The sequence below is a fragment of the Antedon bifida genome, chromosome 3, assembly GCF_963402885.1.
Source record: "Antedon bifida chromosome 3, ecAntBifi1.1, whole genome shotgun sequence".
NCBI classification, from domain to species: Eukaryota; Metazoa; Echinodermata; class Crinoidea; order Comatulida; family Antedonidae; genus Antedon; species Antedon bifida.
The window spans coordinates 12,634,525-12,652,311 of record NC_136228.1 but is presented as its reverse complement, the minus strand read 5'-3'; the positions used below and the strand labels follow the sequence as shown (position 1 = coordinate 12,652,311).

Genomic DNA, 17,787 nt, shown 5'->3' with positions numbered 1-17,787 from the left:
AATTAGGTATTTCACTTAACTCAATAAATAATTAAGTATTTCCCTTAAATTATATTCACTTAGATAGTGATTGGTGATTACGGTCACTGGTCTTACTAATCTATGCCCGGTTGTGTCTGGTAGGGTTTTATGATATAACATAACTTGAAAAAAAGTACTGTAGTTGGAGATGACCATATTAATAAACTATTATAACATGTTTTGATAGCACTTTAAAAACCCTACTGGATGTAACGGGCATAGATTATTATTACCCTACCAACAAAATGAAGAGCAACTAGCATAATCTTTTCGGTGCAACTACTAAACTTATAGAATGATGTCGCAAAATAATAAAATCATCATTTAATTGTATTTCTTGTATTTGTATTAGCTGGCTGACTTTAAAGTCGCCAAATACTTTTGACTTGGCTACTGTACTTTTTGCACATATTTCATGCCTCAACAAAGTACTATACAGTTCCAGTTAGTGCCTCACTTTTCTAATAACTACAGTTCACTAAGCACTGCAACACATGGTCCCTCCAACTGGTAATGATCCCTACTGTACTACCAGTACCGTTTTAATAAGTTCCTAAATCTAATATTTATTATTTGCACAATATTACATGCAATTAAATTAGTTAATAGGAAAAAAAGCGTATAAGGTACGATAATAACAGAAAAAGAAAAAATGTAAAGTATAACTTTAAATAATTAGATAGAATAAAATTAATGGAATATAATCAGGATATCGATGTAGATTTGAAATAAAATAGATGAATTTAATTTTTTTTTCTGTTACGATAACGTTAATTGACGCTTTCGATCCTTCGGTTGACGTAAATCCCGTCACGTCTGTCAACATTTTTTAAAGGGCTCGTCGTGAGTGGGTTAGTGCGCATGACAATGATGACGTTTTTTTTAGCCAGCGATATCATAACAAAAATGGCTGAACAAGAGGAATGAGGCATCTTCTGATGAAATAAACTGCTGTTTGTTGGTTATTTTCTGTAATTATCTGGTCTAGTTCATTTTAGTTCAAAAATGATTATCTTATACTAGCTAAAGAGTATTTTGGTAATCGTTCTGGTATTTATAAACCAGTACGTGACTCGTATTTTTGTTTGATAATTTGCTAGGTAGGCTAGGCCTAGCCTGCAGGCCAACGCGGATCAGTAGTACTGTGCGGTCACGTAGTGTTCGATAGTAGTAGGCAAGGACAGGTTGACTCTACTTTAATTGTCGAGTTGATGGACGAAAGGTAAGTTTTTCAATGCTTTCTATTAGTAAGTAGATAGGTGTCTCTAGCTGACTGACTGAGATATGATTATTAATATATTATTAGTTTACTTACAAACAATACAAGAACGAAGTGTTACTGCTAAGTAGTAGATACTGTTAGGCTAGTGAGAAAGATAATTAAGTGTAGGTTCCTAACCTATTCACCGAAAATAAAGAGAACTATCATTTTTAAATTAAAAAATATTGAATGAAATCAAAATTTTGAATTAATAATTCAAAATTTCAGATTAATAATTCAAAATTGTGTACTTTAAAAGTATTTAAAAGAAAACCATTTTCCCCCATTTTTTTTAGAGTTCCACCAGCAAAGGACAATGTCAGGAAATGGTAATAAATGGACATGTGAATATTGTACATATATGAACTGGCACAGTTCAGTTCATTGTACATTGTGCCACGCACTTCGACCAGTTCAGTGGATAACACCAACATCTCAAGCATCACTTGTTTCCCAACAAGAGACTATAAGTCTACCACGGTCACTCTCCCAGTGGCCCTGTAGGGCATGTACATTTCTCAATCGAGCACATCTTACAAAGTGTACAACTTGTTATACACCCCGTGGTTCATTAGCCCCAGCTGTGGATAAAAACAACCGCGCCATCACACGAACTACCTCTATGAACCGTGTCCCCGAAATATGCCAACCATCGAACAATGAACGAAATAGAGCCGGTAATTTGGCCATCAAGAAATGGTCTTGCCATGCATGCACTTATGAAAACTGGCCTAAAGCTAAAATGTGCATCCTATGCCACCACCCTCGACCACGATTACCAGTAGAGTCAAAAGTGAGTTCTTTGTCTGTTTCCCGTGGTTCCCCGCCTGAGTCTCCTCCGAGAAGTCCGGATGGCAATATAGAGTTCCAGCAAGTAGGAGCAGCAGCTGCAGCGCCACCACCTATGAGTAACATTGAACATGAAAAACGTGTCAAACAAATACGTAGACGTTTGCGCAAGTCAGACTGGTTATTCCTGAACGCCTGCGTCGGTGTCGTAGACGGTGACACACAGCCCGTAGAAGCCTACCTCAGCTCAGGTGGGGATCCCACCCGACAACTCACACATGATGAAACCCTTTTCTTGAACAGACCTAGTGCATTTGATGCAGGTCTTACATTAGTTCACCTTGCCATACGTTTTCAAAGGGAAGATCTTTTAGCCGTACTCCTTACAACAGACGTTTCAAGCCATGTTGTCAAGCGACCTCCATCGCAAGTATGTCCTGATCTAGCTGCATGTATACGTAAGGAAATCTCATCTAATTTACGTCAGCGTAAAGGAGATTTCCCATGTTATTTTGCAACAGATATCGTAACATTTACACTTCCTGGTGGTAAGCACGCTTATTTTGTTTACTCAACATCTTTCCACATTAATTAACAAATATAATAATTGTATCAAGTCAAAGTAAAACTTTATTCATCCCTCACTGTGGGAAACAATTGTGTGAAGCTGTGGCATCTTTATAAATTTATTCGATTAAAAACACCTTTTTATATATTTCTCAAAACATTATGCATTTTCTCACACACAATAAATTGATTGCGAATACACAATACAGTCACCTCTCCCAATACCGGACACCTTGGGCTGGGCTAATATGCCTGGTTTTTCATAAATTCCTCTAACTGAATGTGTTTTTATTGGTAAAATTGGTAGAATTTGGAAACTAAGTCTGCTTTGGTACAGTTTTTGGAGAGTCCGATATTGGGCCATCAAAGTATTGTTTAACCACCATCATAAATCATTCATTTTTTGCATCATATTTTCACCAACATTTTACACATTTTTTTCCCAGAAATTGAAGAACTACCACTTTCTACTAGAAATCAGTTAATGGACGAACTTCTTGATGGCGATGTACAAAAAGGTAATCGATTTTTTTGTGATTTTTAAAGAATGCGATAAAACATGACCATCAACAAACAAACATTAGGATGTTGAGGAAAAGGCCTCCATGATTAATATCTATTTGACATTATCGGACATCTGCCATAATTCAATTCAATAAACTTTATTGTCAAACTCATAAATGGCTTGAAACTTTGGCTGAAAGTACACACATTAAAATTGTCTAAAAACATTGTCGCACAAACAAGATGTTATATAAAAAAAGTTAAAAGAGGACACAAAAAGTACAAATTGAGTTAAAAATACAGATTTAAAAAATACAGATTTAAAAAATACAGATTTAAAATACTTATTGCAGTTAACGTTTCCACCTTAAATTAAAATGCCTCATAGCAGATGGGAGAAAAGATCTACGTAGGCGTTCAGTGTTCCAGCGAGGATATGTAATGCGCCCAGACCGGCTTAACGTAATGTACTGGTTAAGGGGGTGGCTAACATCTGACATAATAACTTTAAGTTTATTTGTAAGTGCGTTGTTAACAACTACTAATAATAAAATAAAAAAATAACTAAAGCATTCATGATCTTGCAACCATTTTTCATTTAAATATTCAGAATTGGAACAAGAGTCTACCATCATTAATTGGAGTTTAGAAATAACAGGCAGGTTAGGCAGTCGTCTTTATGCCCTCTGGAATCGGACAGCTGGTGACTGTCTGCTAGACTCCGCACTTCAAGCTACATGGGGTGTGTTTGATGCTGACTGTGTTTTGCGACGAGCGCTTGGTGAGAGCCTACGAGACTGTTCTATGAAGTAAGTCAACATTCCTTAAAGATGTTTTGTCCCCCAAAAACATGAAAAATGCAGATTTATAAAATCAGACTTTCAATAGGCCATTTTGCAGTTTTAATAAAGTTATTTACAGTTACTTCTGTAAAAACAAAACAAATTATTTCACTTATAAAATGAAATAGTTAATTTTAACCAAAAACCATTGTCTGACCATGGAGGAAATATACATATCTGTATATATTTCCTCCATGGTCTGACAATTTCAATATTTTTTAAATATTTAAATTACATTAAAAAAACATTTTTTTAATCCATTTTTTGGTCAAAGTGAATAACTATTATGTGACATTAAAATGGCATATTCAACAAAAAATTGGAAAAAAAATATTTTTTAAGGGGACAGTATAATATCTATATAAAGGTTACTCAAAATATATACTGTACTGTACATTTTATAACCAATGAAGCAGAACTGAATGTTTATCATGATGCCATCTGTTGTTGTTGATGTTGTACGCCTCCTCCAGTACCAGGCGGCTTGACCCCAATCAGTCAGTTGATAAAGAAACATTCTGAATAAAGTACTGTTATACCAGTCCTTGGCTTATTAAAAAAAGAAATGTTATCATCCACTCTCCTTAAAAATACCATAATAGGTTTTATGCTAGATGGAAGGAGTATGAATCTATGCAAGTAGAAAGTATGCACTTTTCTCTGGATGAGGACCAGTGGCTGCAGGATTGGGCACTAATGCTAAGTCGTGCTGGACAACCAGGGGCAGCTTTAGAGCAGACACATATCTTTGTTCTTGCACACATACTGCGTAGGCCCATCATCGTTTATGGGGTGAAATTTATCAAGAGTTTTCGTGGTGAAAATCTAGGATTTGCGAGATTTCAAGGTGAGAAATACTAATATTGTGCTCCCGTTTTTTCCACATTTTCTAAATGTTTTTGTGTTGTTTTCTGCACTAAAATATAACAAAAAGGCTTTACACAAGCAAATTTACAACATTTAAGCCATTGTACGACCATCTGCAGTCATAATTTTCAGATTTTTTTCTCAAAGGAAAGGGGATTCCCCTCACATAGCCACCATGCGACACCGCTTGTGATGTCACACACTGCACTCCTCTGTTGACCTAAAAAACACAGCCTCCCGTTTTTTTAACATAATATGTTGGCATGTATGTTAACAATCTAAACATTCATTAGATACTTGCATTTCTATGGCTATTATTGCTGTTGATGGGGAAAGTAACTCATCATCCTTGGCCTATAGTATTAACTAATAAGCCTATTTTATGCAATTTAGGCACAAGCAATGAATGCTTTAAATTGAATTATCATATGTACTAGTACTTGGTAATTATTGTGGAATGTTCTCAGACATGTAAAACATTATTTAAATAAGTATTTACACAAATGTTTTGTATTCCATTGTAGTAAAGTAGTCAATGTGTTTCAGTACATTGCATCCAATATGCAGTACTGTTTTGGTACTGTATACTGTACATACAATTTGTCAATGTACTTGACCTCTGACATGGGTTTGACTCATATAACATAGTATGATTAATTTTATTCTGTGAGTATTATGCAATAAATAATAAGCTAATTTCATGACTAATAACAGAGTGAGAATTTAACAATATTAAAAGTGTATTAAAATACACTTTTTGTCTTTTCATATATGCGTGTTTATAAGCTTGTTGTGGGGTACATACCATATACAGTACTGTAGTGGGCCATACAGTACCACTAACATAGGATAAAGCATTAATTTCCAATCCTGAAAATGACAAGTTATCCATTAGAGCACTGAATGTTAGAGAATGTGTCATGGCTTTTGTACTTTACTGTTTTTGTATTCTGTTGTATTCTGAGAGTCACAATTTTCTATGTATTTTATGCAAATAATAAAGATAATATAAATAAATGGAATTGAATTGCGTGCTAGCTGTAGTCACAACGACCAAAACCAAAATTCCTATAACATTGATATTTTATTGTGAGATTCATACCTAGTACTAGTCCTGGTTATTTTTACATTGATGACCGAATAAATATTATTATTATTATTATTAGTAGCTATATCCTAATTTTCCATTTGTGTTTCATTATGTTTACTAGGTGTCTACCTCCCTCTTCTGTGGGAGCCTAGTTTTTGCTCGAAAAATCCAATAGCACTTGCCTATACTAGAGGGCACTTCTCAGCTCTTGTTGCCATGGAGACAGAAACAGATGATAATATTGGAGCCGGTGCTAATTTAGACACTGAGGATGATGCTTGGACCGTCTGTCTACCATTGTCTGACAGTGATGGAAAGATACTACCTGTTCATTTTATATCATCCTTACAAGTATGTGCTTCAAATTAAATTATTTTAATAGAAATTCTGTTTGACAGTATTGTCTGTGTACAGTGGTGTACACAGGTGGCAAGGCCCATGGTTTAGCACTCCTACGGGTAGACTGGGTAGTTGCATGTAAGCTTCTCAAGCTCTGGGGCTCCTAAAGCTCTGGGGCCCTGGGTTTAGCCAGTGAGCGCTCATAGCCGTCTGTGTACAAATATGAGGGAATTAGAGGGTGGGATTATATTAAAAATGGATTTACCAAAGACTTGTGTCTAAAGCTCTCTACACTGTCAAACTTTATGTGACAAAAAAATGTGACGTGCCCATATATGTACACAATTATATCATATCACTACCATTATTTGGGCACAACACACTTTTTTGCCAAACTATTTTTGATAGTGTAGACAGAGCTAGTTTAGCCTAAATTAGAGGGTGGAGTAATACTCAAACATGGGATTATACTAGGATTGAATTAATGGATTTACCATAACTTTTGCGTCTAAATTTAGCCTAAATTAAGGGATGGGATTATACTCGGTCATGTACTGTAATGTAAACTTTTTGAATGGCAGTGTCAAATCATATCAATCCTTTCATTCCACAAATTCTTACCATTTACCTTCTGCTTACATCTAGAATAAGAATTTTCTATTGATAAAATAAATGCTAATCGAATTTAATTTTAGGTCGGAACAGAAGAAAAGCTTCTTCGTGATTGGTTGGACTGTCGCATGACCTGTGGCGGTAGTCTCGTCGCACAACAGACTCAACCTCGTCGTCTACCTGTAATTGTTGGGCAGATGATTGAAGAATGGTTACAGAAATATCGCCATGCCAACCCACATTGTACTTGATGAAACTTAAGAGGGCACTTTCTTGAAAATGCCATGCTGGTCGTGATGATGGTGGTACCATGCGAATAGTGATTGATCAAATCTAATTAATAACTAAAGAAAAGATCATAAAGTTATTTAAAGATCATGATTTTTGTGTATTAGTACTCAAAATAGACAAAAGAATTCAGTAGAATATTAATTTTTTTTTTTCCACCAATTTCTGTATTGCACAACCACCCTAAACGTGTGAATTGTGTGAGGATTTTAATATTACAAAATGCATTATGTGAAACATTTATATTTTGTTTTTAAACATTTTTATACCATTCCCTAAAAAGCACAAAACAACAACAAAATATGCGATTTTTTGTTTTCTGTATTAAAAAAGTAGAATTGCAGATGCATTTAGTCTGGAAATTCTTACAATAATTTCTAATTTTGTTTTTACATTAAATTCAATACTGTTGTATATGCAACCGCTGTTAATTTCCAAGCAGTACTGAAAACAATATGGTATGTTCTCATTTAATCATCTAAATGTTAAATAACTCAATTTTTCCATATCTTCTAAAAAGTTGTGTATAGTATTATTATATTTGGGTCAATCATGTTGTAAATACGAAATCATGATTGATCTATAAATAGATTTGTTTTTAACACATCCAACAAAAAGGTAATTTCACAAAATATTGAATTTGAATTGTGAAGATTTAATTATTCTTAAAGGAGTTTTGGAATGTATGTGTTTCATCATTGTTGATTTCAAGATAGTATCAACGAAAAATAATTACCGAAAACAAATTCAATTTCATACACTAAAACTATTGTTGCTATTGTGCACATGATTTTACCCCTGGGTAAATTGTAAAAAAAAATTGATTTTCATGTCCCTGGGTGTAATGAAATCATTGTATTTATTTATTAATTTCCTTGTTTCACATTTCACAAATATTTGAAGTAAGATGTGTTGATGTTTCTGGCTGGTTGTCTCTTATCATGGTTATACTTGCTTCATATGACTGTACTGCAAAATGGAAAGAAAATATCTAGATAACTAAGACATAACCTAAATAATCTCTCTCAGATATTGTGCATTAATATCTGAGGTTTTAGTTATATTAGGTACGTTATTTTGTGATTTTTACGGTTGTATGGGGTAAATAAAGCCATGGGTTGGACGACCGTGGTTGTTACGCTTGTTGCTTGCCTATATAAGTCCTTGTACATCATTTTGTGGGATTTTTCAAAACTTATTTCAGTATTTTTGTTGGTACTTTGAGTTACCATTGCATTTTACCAACATCGAAATATATAAAATGAGATAATTGGCCGTTTTATTTAATGTCGTTTTCTAATACATTTAGTCCGTGGTTGGGAAATGTTATAATTTGACCTAGTATGTTCAGTATTTTCATGTATCAAAGGTGTTAATTAAATAACACAGCAAATTTATTCAAACAGTACCCATTTTAGAGAGACGGAACAAAATTGAACTCATCATAGTTCCATGTTTGTTTCTGGATTTGAACCAGAACCCTTGTTAGCACAGGAAAGTTGATAATGATTTCATTTAAAGCAATTCTGTTGACACTTTAAGTATGTTTTAATTTCTGTTATATATTATATATATTAATATTTTATTCAGTTTGTATCTAAGGGTTGTTAAATTGATTTTACAAGTGTGTGTAATTTAAAGAACAAATCTAGAATGGTGCTTTAGCTATATTTAAGCAGTCTCTATTTGATTGATTGCTTACTTGTAATGAGTAGCTTATTACCTGCTTTTTCACAGTTGAAGGAAGAGGGGTTCGAGCAAACCCCATTTTTCAAGAAATACCCTTTTAAAACGAAAGATCTACAACGAAAGTGATTGTAAATAAGACTTATTACGTTATTAGCCACTTTTGTGTAAAAATGAGCCTGGCAGGATTGTGGGAAAACAGGGTGCGAAAAAATTCCCATTGCTTTATACCCCTTGACACTCTTTAAATGAGAGAGGAACTATTATTTCTCCTATCCCATATTCATATTTATTTATATGATTTTTGATACAGAAAGGAATAAGTAACCTAACCCATATTGTTTTTGTAATAATTACCATAGTTATCTTGATAAATGAAAGATGGTATAATTTTAATTTTATTATTAGTTTGATTATTAAAACACTGAAAGGTTGATATTTGTCTCACAACTCATGAAACAGCAATTATATTGTAATTCTAATAATGATGAAAATGGTAGTTTCCAATATGCGCAATAAAATATAACTGTTTTTTGTGATGGAATATTTAACACCTTAGAAGACTGTATTCAAAAATTCATTTTATTTTCATTTACTAAATTATTATGCATGTACTATGTTTTCTCTCTCCCCCTAGTAAAAGTTAACATGAGGTTTATGGCAGATTAAAAGTGTTAAATTTGATAAAAATCTGAATGAATTGATTGATATTTCCTTTTTCTCCCTTTACTCCCCTCCTTTTTTAGTATGTCTGCAGTGCTAAATTAATTGATTTTTTAAGTAGAAAACTGAGTCACTGAAATAACTATTGTATAACATTTTGAATTATAAATGACACATAACATAGTTACATAATATTAAAACAATAATATTGTCTTGCAGATTTACTGTATTGTTTTTTAAAAAGCTGATTTAGTTTGAGTAAATGGACACGTGTAGGAACTTGCTAAAGGGGATTGTTAAAATCAGATTGGTTTTTTATTTACAACTGAACTACACTTATTACTATATTCTAATGGAACACGAATACAGTTTTATATACAGAGAGTAACTACTGTACCACGCACACAATGTATACAGTACAGTATCATTAAATTGTTAGAATTAAAATCAGACTAGAAAATCTTTTTGTGAAGCACATATCATTCTGTTGGAATTAAAATTCTGTGGTTAAATATGGTTTGTTAGGTTTAAATAATAGTGTGCATCATCATGGAATGTGTTTATACTGTATCATAACAATAAATGAAATTTTCCTCCACCCAAGTTTTTTGTTTTTACAAATGAATCAACAGTAATGTTTTCGGATTGACTTTAAAACTGTTCAGACTAGTGGCCCACATTTTACTCTGTTGATTGCAAGCAACTTTTACATAAATATGTATTGCTCAGAACACTATATAACACAATACCCACGCTTCAGTCTGCAATTGTATGTTATTTTATTAATTTATAAACACTATATAAACATTGAATTTAGGTTTTTTAATTTTTTGCATAAATTAAAACATTCAGTGAGTGGGTTCACTTTTAACAGATGCTCAATAAAGGAAGATTAAATTATGCTTTGTATGACTATTTGTAAGTTTTATTACAATTTGTATGTTATTATCTATTTTATGATAAAAAAACAACACCAACTAAAGACAATTTTTTAATGTCGTCTGCTGCTATTTTGCCAATCATTTTTTTAGCCAATCACAGTTTACGTCAGTTAAATTGTTGCCACATGATAATTTTCAGCCAATTACGCTGTTTCTTCTTCGAGTTGTTGTCTTGCAAGTCAATATGGCGCGAGCCAATTTTTAAGAAAATACTGTCAAAACATTAACATTTGTCGATGTAATTAGCGTATCCTTTTTATCCTGTGGAGACACAATTGTAACAGTTCAATACATAATTTATTGATTAATATTTCAGGTAAGAATTCATGAAAATATGTGTAATTACATTATAATAAAACCCAATACAAACGTGTGGGTCTATCCGCTTTTTTGTGTGATGCGAGGCTAGGCCTAGGCAAGCAGCAGTACAGTGCTTAAAAGCAAGTTGTTCCCAGGAATATTCATCCTCGCCGGTATAGATGTTAACGTGGATAGTTAGCGAAGTCTAGGCCTATAGTAGGTAGATTTTGTGATTTAAATGATTACATTATTACTAGGCTAATGTTATACCTGATATATATAGGCTTATGATATTATTATTATTATCAATACATTTATGAATCGCTCAATTTAAAATAAAAATTTTATTTTTATTAATACATTATTTCTTATTAGGCCTAGGGGGCGCCCTAGCTTTAGTAGTTGCAGAGCCATATATATAAAGAGTTACGACATTGGATTATAGTCACGTGATATGCAGATCAATTTGTGTCAAACTTGTCTCCGTTAATGCATGTAAAGTATAGGAGCAAGAAAATACTTTAAACTTTTTCTTATATTTAAAAAAATGTAATTGCACATTTTACGGTGAAATATCAATGTGCACAGCGTACAGAAGTACTTGCGGCAAAGAATATTGCGCGCGCGTGCGCTAGTACATTATAAAGTTCGATTGATTGATTTTGGAACGAAACATCCCATAACTACGTCCTATTAATAACAATTATGTAATATTTTCAATTTATAATGCATGCTTTGATGACTAAATAAAATAATAAAGTGTCGTGGATATATTTGTTAATATATTGAATAGGGTATGAACAATATTAAAATAATAAAGGCAAATTATTACAAATGAAATGATGAACGAGTCTCTGAAAGTTTGTGTCAAAAACACACAGAGAGCCATATACTGTATAAAAAGAGGGGTGAATTTGTGTGTTTTTTGTATTGGTTCATGCTTTGATGTATCCTGACTTGCATGTAGGCCCTAGCATTTATTCTTTTGTTATTATAGACACAATATATGTATGCTACCAAATTAATACCATTAATAAAATTAATTACTAAAATAAAAACGGAATATAAGCGTTATTTCATAGACAAAAAAATCTAAAAATAATGCATGAACTATAGGAAAACGCTATACAAAAGAGACGCGCGCGCCCTCAGCGTGCGAATTTTTTGACACAAAAATGGCTTCTAATTTTCAATGTCGTAACTCTTTATATATATGGCTCTGAGTAGTTGCAGATAGCAATAATTTTAGGCCCACATAATAATATAGCAGTATATTCTAAACCTATACTCTAGTCTAAGCCAACAATAAACAAATAAATAATATGATACATTCAAATTGTTGACAAATGACATGCTGATGATACGATTACCATGTTTGTGGGGGATTTTTTTGTCTTAATCAGGTGCAGTAAAAAGAAGAGTCATGGATAAAAAATCTGACTTGTTCAAGGATTTAGGACGACCTACCTTAAGAGGGGTAAAGAAATGTCCAAACTGTGGTACATACAATGGAATAAGAGGATTGAGCTGCAAGAATAAAGCCTGTAATATGACATTAAAGGGGAGTGGACGCAAGAGTGGACACAGTGCTGATGCGGTTAAAGTCATTACTGGCTCAACAGTTCAAGTATTTTCTGTTCGTCTACGTGATCGTGGTCCAGACTACAGAGGGTTTGTGCAGTTGCCGTTAAAACAGGAATTAGCAGGGCAGGCTCATAATCTAGAAGCCTGGAATAACCTAGTTGCACAGAGTGCTCGTTGTTTTGTCGAGACGTGTCCTAAGCCTCCTATCATGATAAACCAGTTGCATACACTGCCTCCTCCATGTCCTCATATACGCTTAGCATTGGACTGTGAAGCCGAGGCTTCACCGCTGACTCTTAAGAACTCGGTTTTGAATGCATTACCAGTATCTAACGAAATAAAGCAGGCTATATGGCTGCTGGCGACAGAGACCACTGGCCCACTTGTTCAGCGTGTTACTAAAAACGTAATGGTAGTTAAATGTAAACCAAATCCTAAGCAGCCACTTGGCTTCTTACATTTTTCGTTCACCTCATGTACTCATAAAAAGAGCGGAGTCACTGAGCATCGATTTCAGTGCATGTGCAAACCATTTAAGAACTTCTTTAAGAATTTGGTTGGAGGTGAGGACCAGCGTAGGAGATGTGTACATTTTTACGCGTGTATTTGTGCATTTGCGAGTGATGATACGTTAGCCAAAGAATTTGAATATTATATTCATTTAGACACTACAGGTAAGCAATGCTACAATATTATTTTATTACTGTATTTATTATATACTGTACAGTATTAAAAAATATTTCATCAAAACAGGATGTAAATCACTCAGCTGAAATATACACTTGTTTTGTGCTTATTTATTAATTTATTTATTGAAAACTGTGCACACTGTCCAACGCAAAAGTGGGACCTCTCTATTGATAAAAATGATATAAACTATATATAAAGCAAATCTTTACTCATTATATAACTCTGCTTAGATTTTTTTTTTATGTGTAAAATTTGTTTTGTACTTCTTTAGGGCCAGTAACATCTGAGGAACAAGTGATCCAAACTACAATAGTAATAGAAGAGGATACAATGACGACTACAACGGGTGCAAAAAGAAAGAGGAAGGATGACACACTGGGTAACAATCATTTTATTGTTTTTTTATACCATACAAAAAGAAAAAGCACAGACAGAAACCAACAAAAGATGTAATCATTAGCATGTTACCAGGGAGCAATTTTTTTTTTCGTACATAAGTTGGGGACCCCTTATGTGAAACTACCTAAATATATCTAAACCTAACCCTCTAAATAATCTCTTACTATAAAGTAAGACGAAGTTGGTCATGGGATTCGAACCCCCGGGGCCATACATCGACATCATGTAAAGTCCATAGTCTACTGTAATCCACTCGACTACACAGACATCTCAATAGAAAGCGTTTGAATTAGCGAATTGTAGTGATATTCGTGTTTATTTTGTGACGTTTCATGAGGGGTCCCCAATGTCGCTACCAGAGATGTGGTAGGAGCTTGCTTATGTGAACATTTCAGAAAAAATTTGCGGTTCTTTCTCCTACATTCCCACCCCTCTCCGCATTTTGGTTCACTTTGCTTAACTCCGTAATCTTTTATCTATTTCAATTACAGTTCAAGCAAGCAGTGCATTATTAACCCTTCATGATGGAGCTAACACAAATTCAAATGTGAAGCGGACACCCAATAAAAAACCTCCGCCGCAAACCAGTCCCTCAATGGCTACTGTTGTGAATCTAGAGGGCGCTATTCCTGTTATAACGTTCTTAGATTGGCTTGGAAGCGTTACAGAAAGAATTAATCAAACAATGCATTTTCAATTTGATGGTAAGTGTTTATCATGTGACTCACAATTGATCAAATGACGGGAATCTATTTAGGTGATAGTGTAATTTGATATACCTGAATAATATAGTATTATTATGAAGATGCAACATGTTGTTATTTCGTATCTTATATTTCTTTCAATAATTTGTCCACGTATTAAATTTGAAATTTTGTATTTTAAAGGAAATCCAGAACCTCTTGTATTTCATGTACCTCAGGTATTTTTTGACTGCCTTCAACAACGAATATCCGCAGGCAGTAAAAAGCGCCGCCTACCAAACTCAACAACCGCTTTCATACGCAAGGACGCACTTCCACTCGGCACATTCTCTAAGTACACTTGGCATATAACTAGTATTCTTCATGTAAAGTCCATCTTTGAAACTGCTGAGGTAAACAATACAAAGCTTTTATATAATACAATACATTTCACATTCTTTGAAAAATGTTTTCATCTGGTTTTTATATTAACTATCTGTATTAACTATCTGTATATAAATTGTTGTTGGAAACATTGTACGTATTCATAAATGGTTTAAAGTAAAGAATTTATTTACAGATTTCCCATGCTATTTGCAAACAACAACCTATATACACCATTCTATTAACTTTTTAACTCTGGTACATTTAGACTCACAAAAAAGATCCAAGGGTTACTTTTCCTGAAATACTCCATTTTTAAGATGGTCTTGTTTCCATGTTAGTGTGATTGTCAATTAATTTTTTTTTTCATTTTTTTATTGTTCCACATAAAGTAAGAAAAAAGAAAAGATCATAAGAAAAAGCTTTATTACAGTCTTTGTTTATGTGTGGAATCTCAAGTAAGCCAAAAAAAGGCTTTAAAGCTGAGTTTCCAATTTAAAAGAAATTTACATTCGGTCCAACATCTAGTAGACAACTCTCTTTCTCCTCAAAGGATTAAATTTATTAAATTTGTTTTTCCAGATGCCTCTGGATATTACAAGAAGTTTTGTTCAGGACCGTGATGGGAAATATCTCCTGCATGTAACACCTAAAATGGATGTGGAAACTATAGCAGAGTCATTCCGTAAGGCAGATGGACAAGTAGCAATTAAGCCTTGTGAATTGAAAACCTACCTTAAAGTTGGTAAGTTTAATGCTCTGTCTACACTTTCACATTTTATGTGACAAAAAAATGTGATGTGCCCATATATAGACATGATGATGTCATATCACTACCATATTTGGGCATATTACTACCATATTTGGGCACATCACACACTGAACAATCCAGACACAATAGAGTTCTGCAGTGTGACGTCACACAGATAGAGGGCGCTGCATTGTTGCTAGCCAACCAATAAAAGCGTTCAACGCTACTATGTTGATATACTGTATAGATCTGTATTTCTATCACATTATGTATCTTAGCTTGATTTTTTTTAACTTAAACTGTAGTTGAAGAATAAATAGATCATTAAAAACAAATATTTAGTGATCCTTTGAAATTTTAGTTTGTTTTTATTGAAAATTATTAAGTTTTAAAATGACTACTTCAATAAGCCTATTCCAAACCATTGGTGACCTGAGAGTCACTCAGGCAGGTTGAACGCATTTTTTGGTTGGCTAGCAACCACTCAGCGCCACCTACCGTCATGACGTCAGCACCGCAGAACTCTATACAGGTTTCTTAAAATTCCCATTAGGCTGGTTCCACCAGACATGGATGAGTGAAGCATCACATGTTAATAGACACCCAATCAAAGAGTTAAATAATTGTGCACAACAAATGATTATTTCCGGTCTGACAAGGCCAAGGTGAACATGAACAGTTTGTACTTGTCACCTGATTGGCTATACTAGGAGCAAGGCCAAGATGAACATAAACAGTTTGTACTTCTTTGGCAATCATTCACACATCTGATGGGAACCGATCTTTGTGTATAAGTTTTTCCGCTATATCTTAAATTATTAATGTATAATTTGTTTATATTTCAGGTAACACATCACCTGACCAAAAGGAACCAACACCATTTATCATTGAATGGATTCCAGATATTCTACCAAAGTCTAAGATAGGAGAGTTACGGATAAAATTTGAATACGGACACCTTCGTAACGGTCATGTCGAACATAGGTTGCCTCTCCCAGTCGAGCAAGCTGTCTAAAAATGTCCAGCAATCCTGTGTGGTAGATTGTATATGTATTTTGAGACTCTTATAAATGTATCTCAGGTTGTTTTTTTTAATATTGATTTAGATAACAAATGACTTAATTACAGTCGTTGACAATGTCTGCAATAGCAGACAGTCATTTTATAATGAATTTTAAATAGAATAGATTTATGTCATTACCACAAGTAAAGTCCATGTTATGTTTCGTTTGGTGTGGCCAAACTTCTTTTTGAGAATTGCATTACAATTCTGTAGAGAAGTTCCAACACAGTTCAGTAACTGAAATGAATTTGTATCTATGAAATAAAGAGGTTGATGATAATTCATTTTGATATATAAATAACTTACTTCATTTGTAGTGGAGCTGTAGCTTGGTGGTTAACGTGCTTGCCTTCCAATCCAAAAGTTCGGAGTTCAATCCAGTCCTAATGCCAGGGTTCTAACTCACGACTCTTTCAACTCCACTCCCTAAGCCTCAAATGAGACTTAGTTTATAAGCAAAATAAATTATAAAATAGTTTATCCATCGTGTAATTGGCGAGTTTGTGCTCGCTGTTGGATGTGTATGAAATAAATAAAATTTAAGTAATTTGATTTTTGTACTTAATGAGATGCATTACATAAATATAAAATGTATAGTTTGGTTGAGTGTGCTATTAAAGTAATACTTTTTTTAAAAGACCTTAATTAGGACTACATAGTGCACTATACAGAAAGGGGGCCTGAAATGGCAATGGTAACCAAACCAAATCCCTACTAATTTACACGGTTGATCCTACAACTTTTTGTGATAAAAAAATTATTGAAAGTGTATGAAGATTTCTCTTCTCTTGTCGAGTTATTTTGTACATTATATGGAGGTAATAAGCCCTCTCTAATTTGGTTAATTTGCATGTGGCCATAGAATATAAAATGCATAAAAATATTTATTTGTAAATTGATGTTTGCGTTGGTCAAATGTGTTGACACTGAACAATATCTACAGTATCTAAGAGGTATTTAAATAAACTAATTTACTATCAATTTCTATCAAATTATAAACAAGAGATTCTCTTTTTTTTCTTTTAAAAATAAAAACGTCAATGCTGCCCTTTTAATATCATTTAAAGTAAGTGTATATTTAGTTTGTATATTTCAATTTTATATAGTAAATATTTATTGTACATAATCCTTTATGTATATACTTGTAAGATGTTCATGTTATAAATGGGGCATTACTGGAATTAGGCATAAATATGTTTTCTCCATGTAATGAGATAGAATACAGTGTCAGCATATCTTAACTGTAGCTAGTAGATTTTGAATTAAAAGAATCTTACAATTCATCAATCTTTCTTTTGTTCAATAACATATTACTTAGATCGTTGATATTGACAAAAATATTATACTGTATATTAACTCAATAGTAAGTACTTCTCACCAACAAGATGAGAGATGGATATCGATTACGTAATCGAGCTGTTTGATACGCTTGATCGACTTTTCACACGCTCGAGTTGTTCGAT

General features: G+C 33.4%; 2 protein-coding genes across 3 annotated transcripts; both read left to right on the top strand.

Annotated features, from left to right (window-relative positions):
- The first annotated feature begins 936 nt into the window (after positions 1-936).
- Positions 937-10,431, top strand: LOC144837667 (ubiquitin thioesterase zranb1-B-like). 2 transcript variants are annotated; one of them, XM_078692873.1, is made up of 7 exons: positions 937-1,243; positions 1,579-2,619; positions 3,085-3,156; positions 3,753-3,951; positions 4,587-4,831; positions 6,063-6,292; positions 6,976-10,431. In XM_078692873.1, the coding sequence occupies exons 2-7, from the start codon at positions 1,599-1,601 to the stop codon at positions 7,141-7,143; spliced, it is 1,935 nt and encodes a 644-aa protein (XP_078548999.1). In that variant the 5' UTR covers positions 937-1,243; positions 1,579-1,598; the 3' UTR covers positions 7,144-10,431. The 2 variants fall into 2 exon arrangements, with proteins under 2 accessions (XP_078548999.1, XP_078549000.1); XM_078692874.1 differs by having other exon boundaries at positions 981-992.
- Positions 10,432-10,625: 194 nt separating this feature from the next.
- On the top strand, positions 10,626-17,595 carry LOC144837132 (uncharacterized protein C2orf42 homolog). Its single transcript, XM_078692141.1, has 7 exons — positions 10,626-10,786; positions 12,174-13,028; positions 13,316-13,423; positions 13,935-14,147; positions 14,331-14,539; positions 15,093-15,255; positions 16,107-17,595. The coding sequence occupies exons 2-7, from the start codon at positions 12,194-12,196 to the stop codon at positions 16,274-16,276; spliced, it is 1,698 nt and encodes a 565-aa protein (XP_078548267.1). The 5' UTR covers positions 10,626-10,786; positions 12,174-12,193; the 3' UTR covers positions 16,277-17,595.
- The last annotated feature ends 192 nt before the right edge of the window (positions 17,596-17,787 follow it).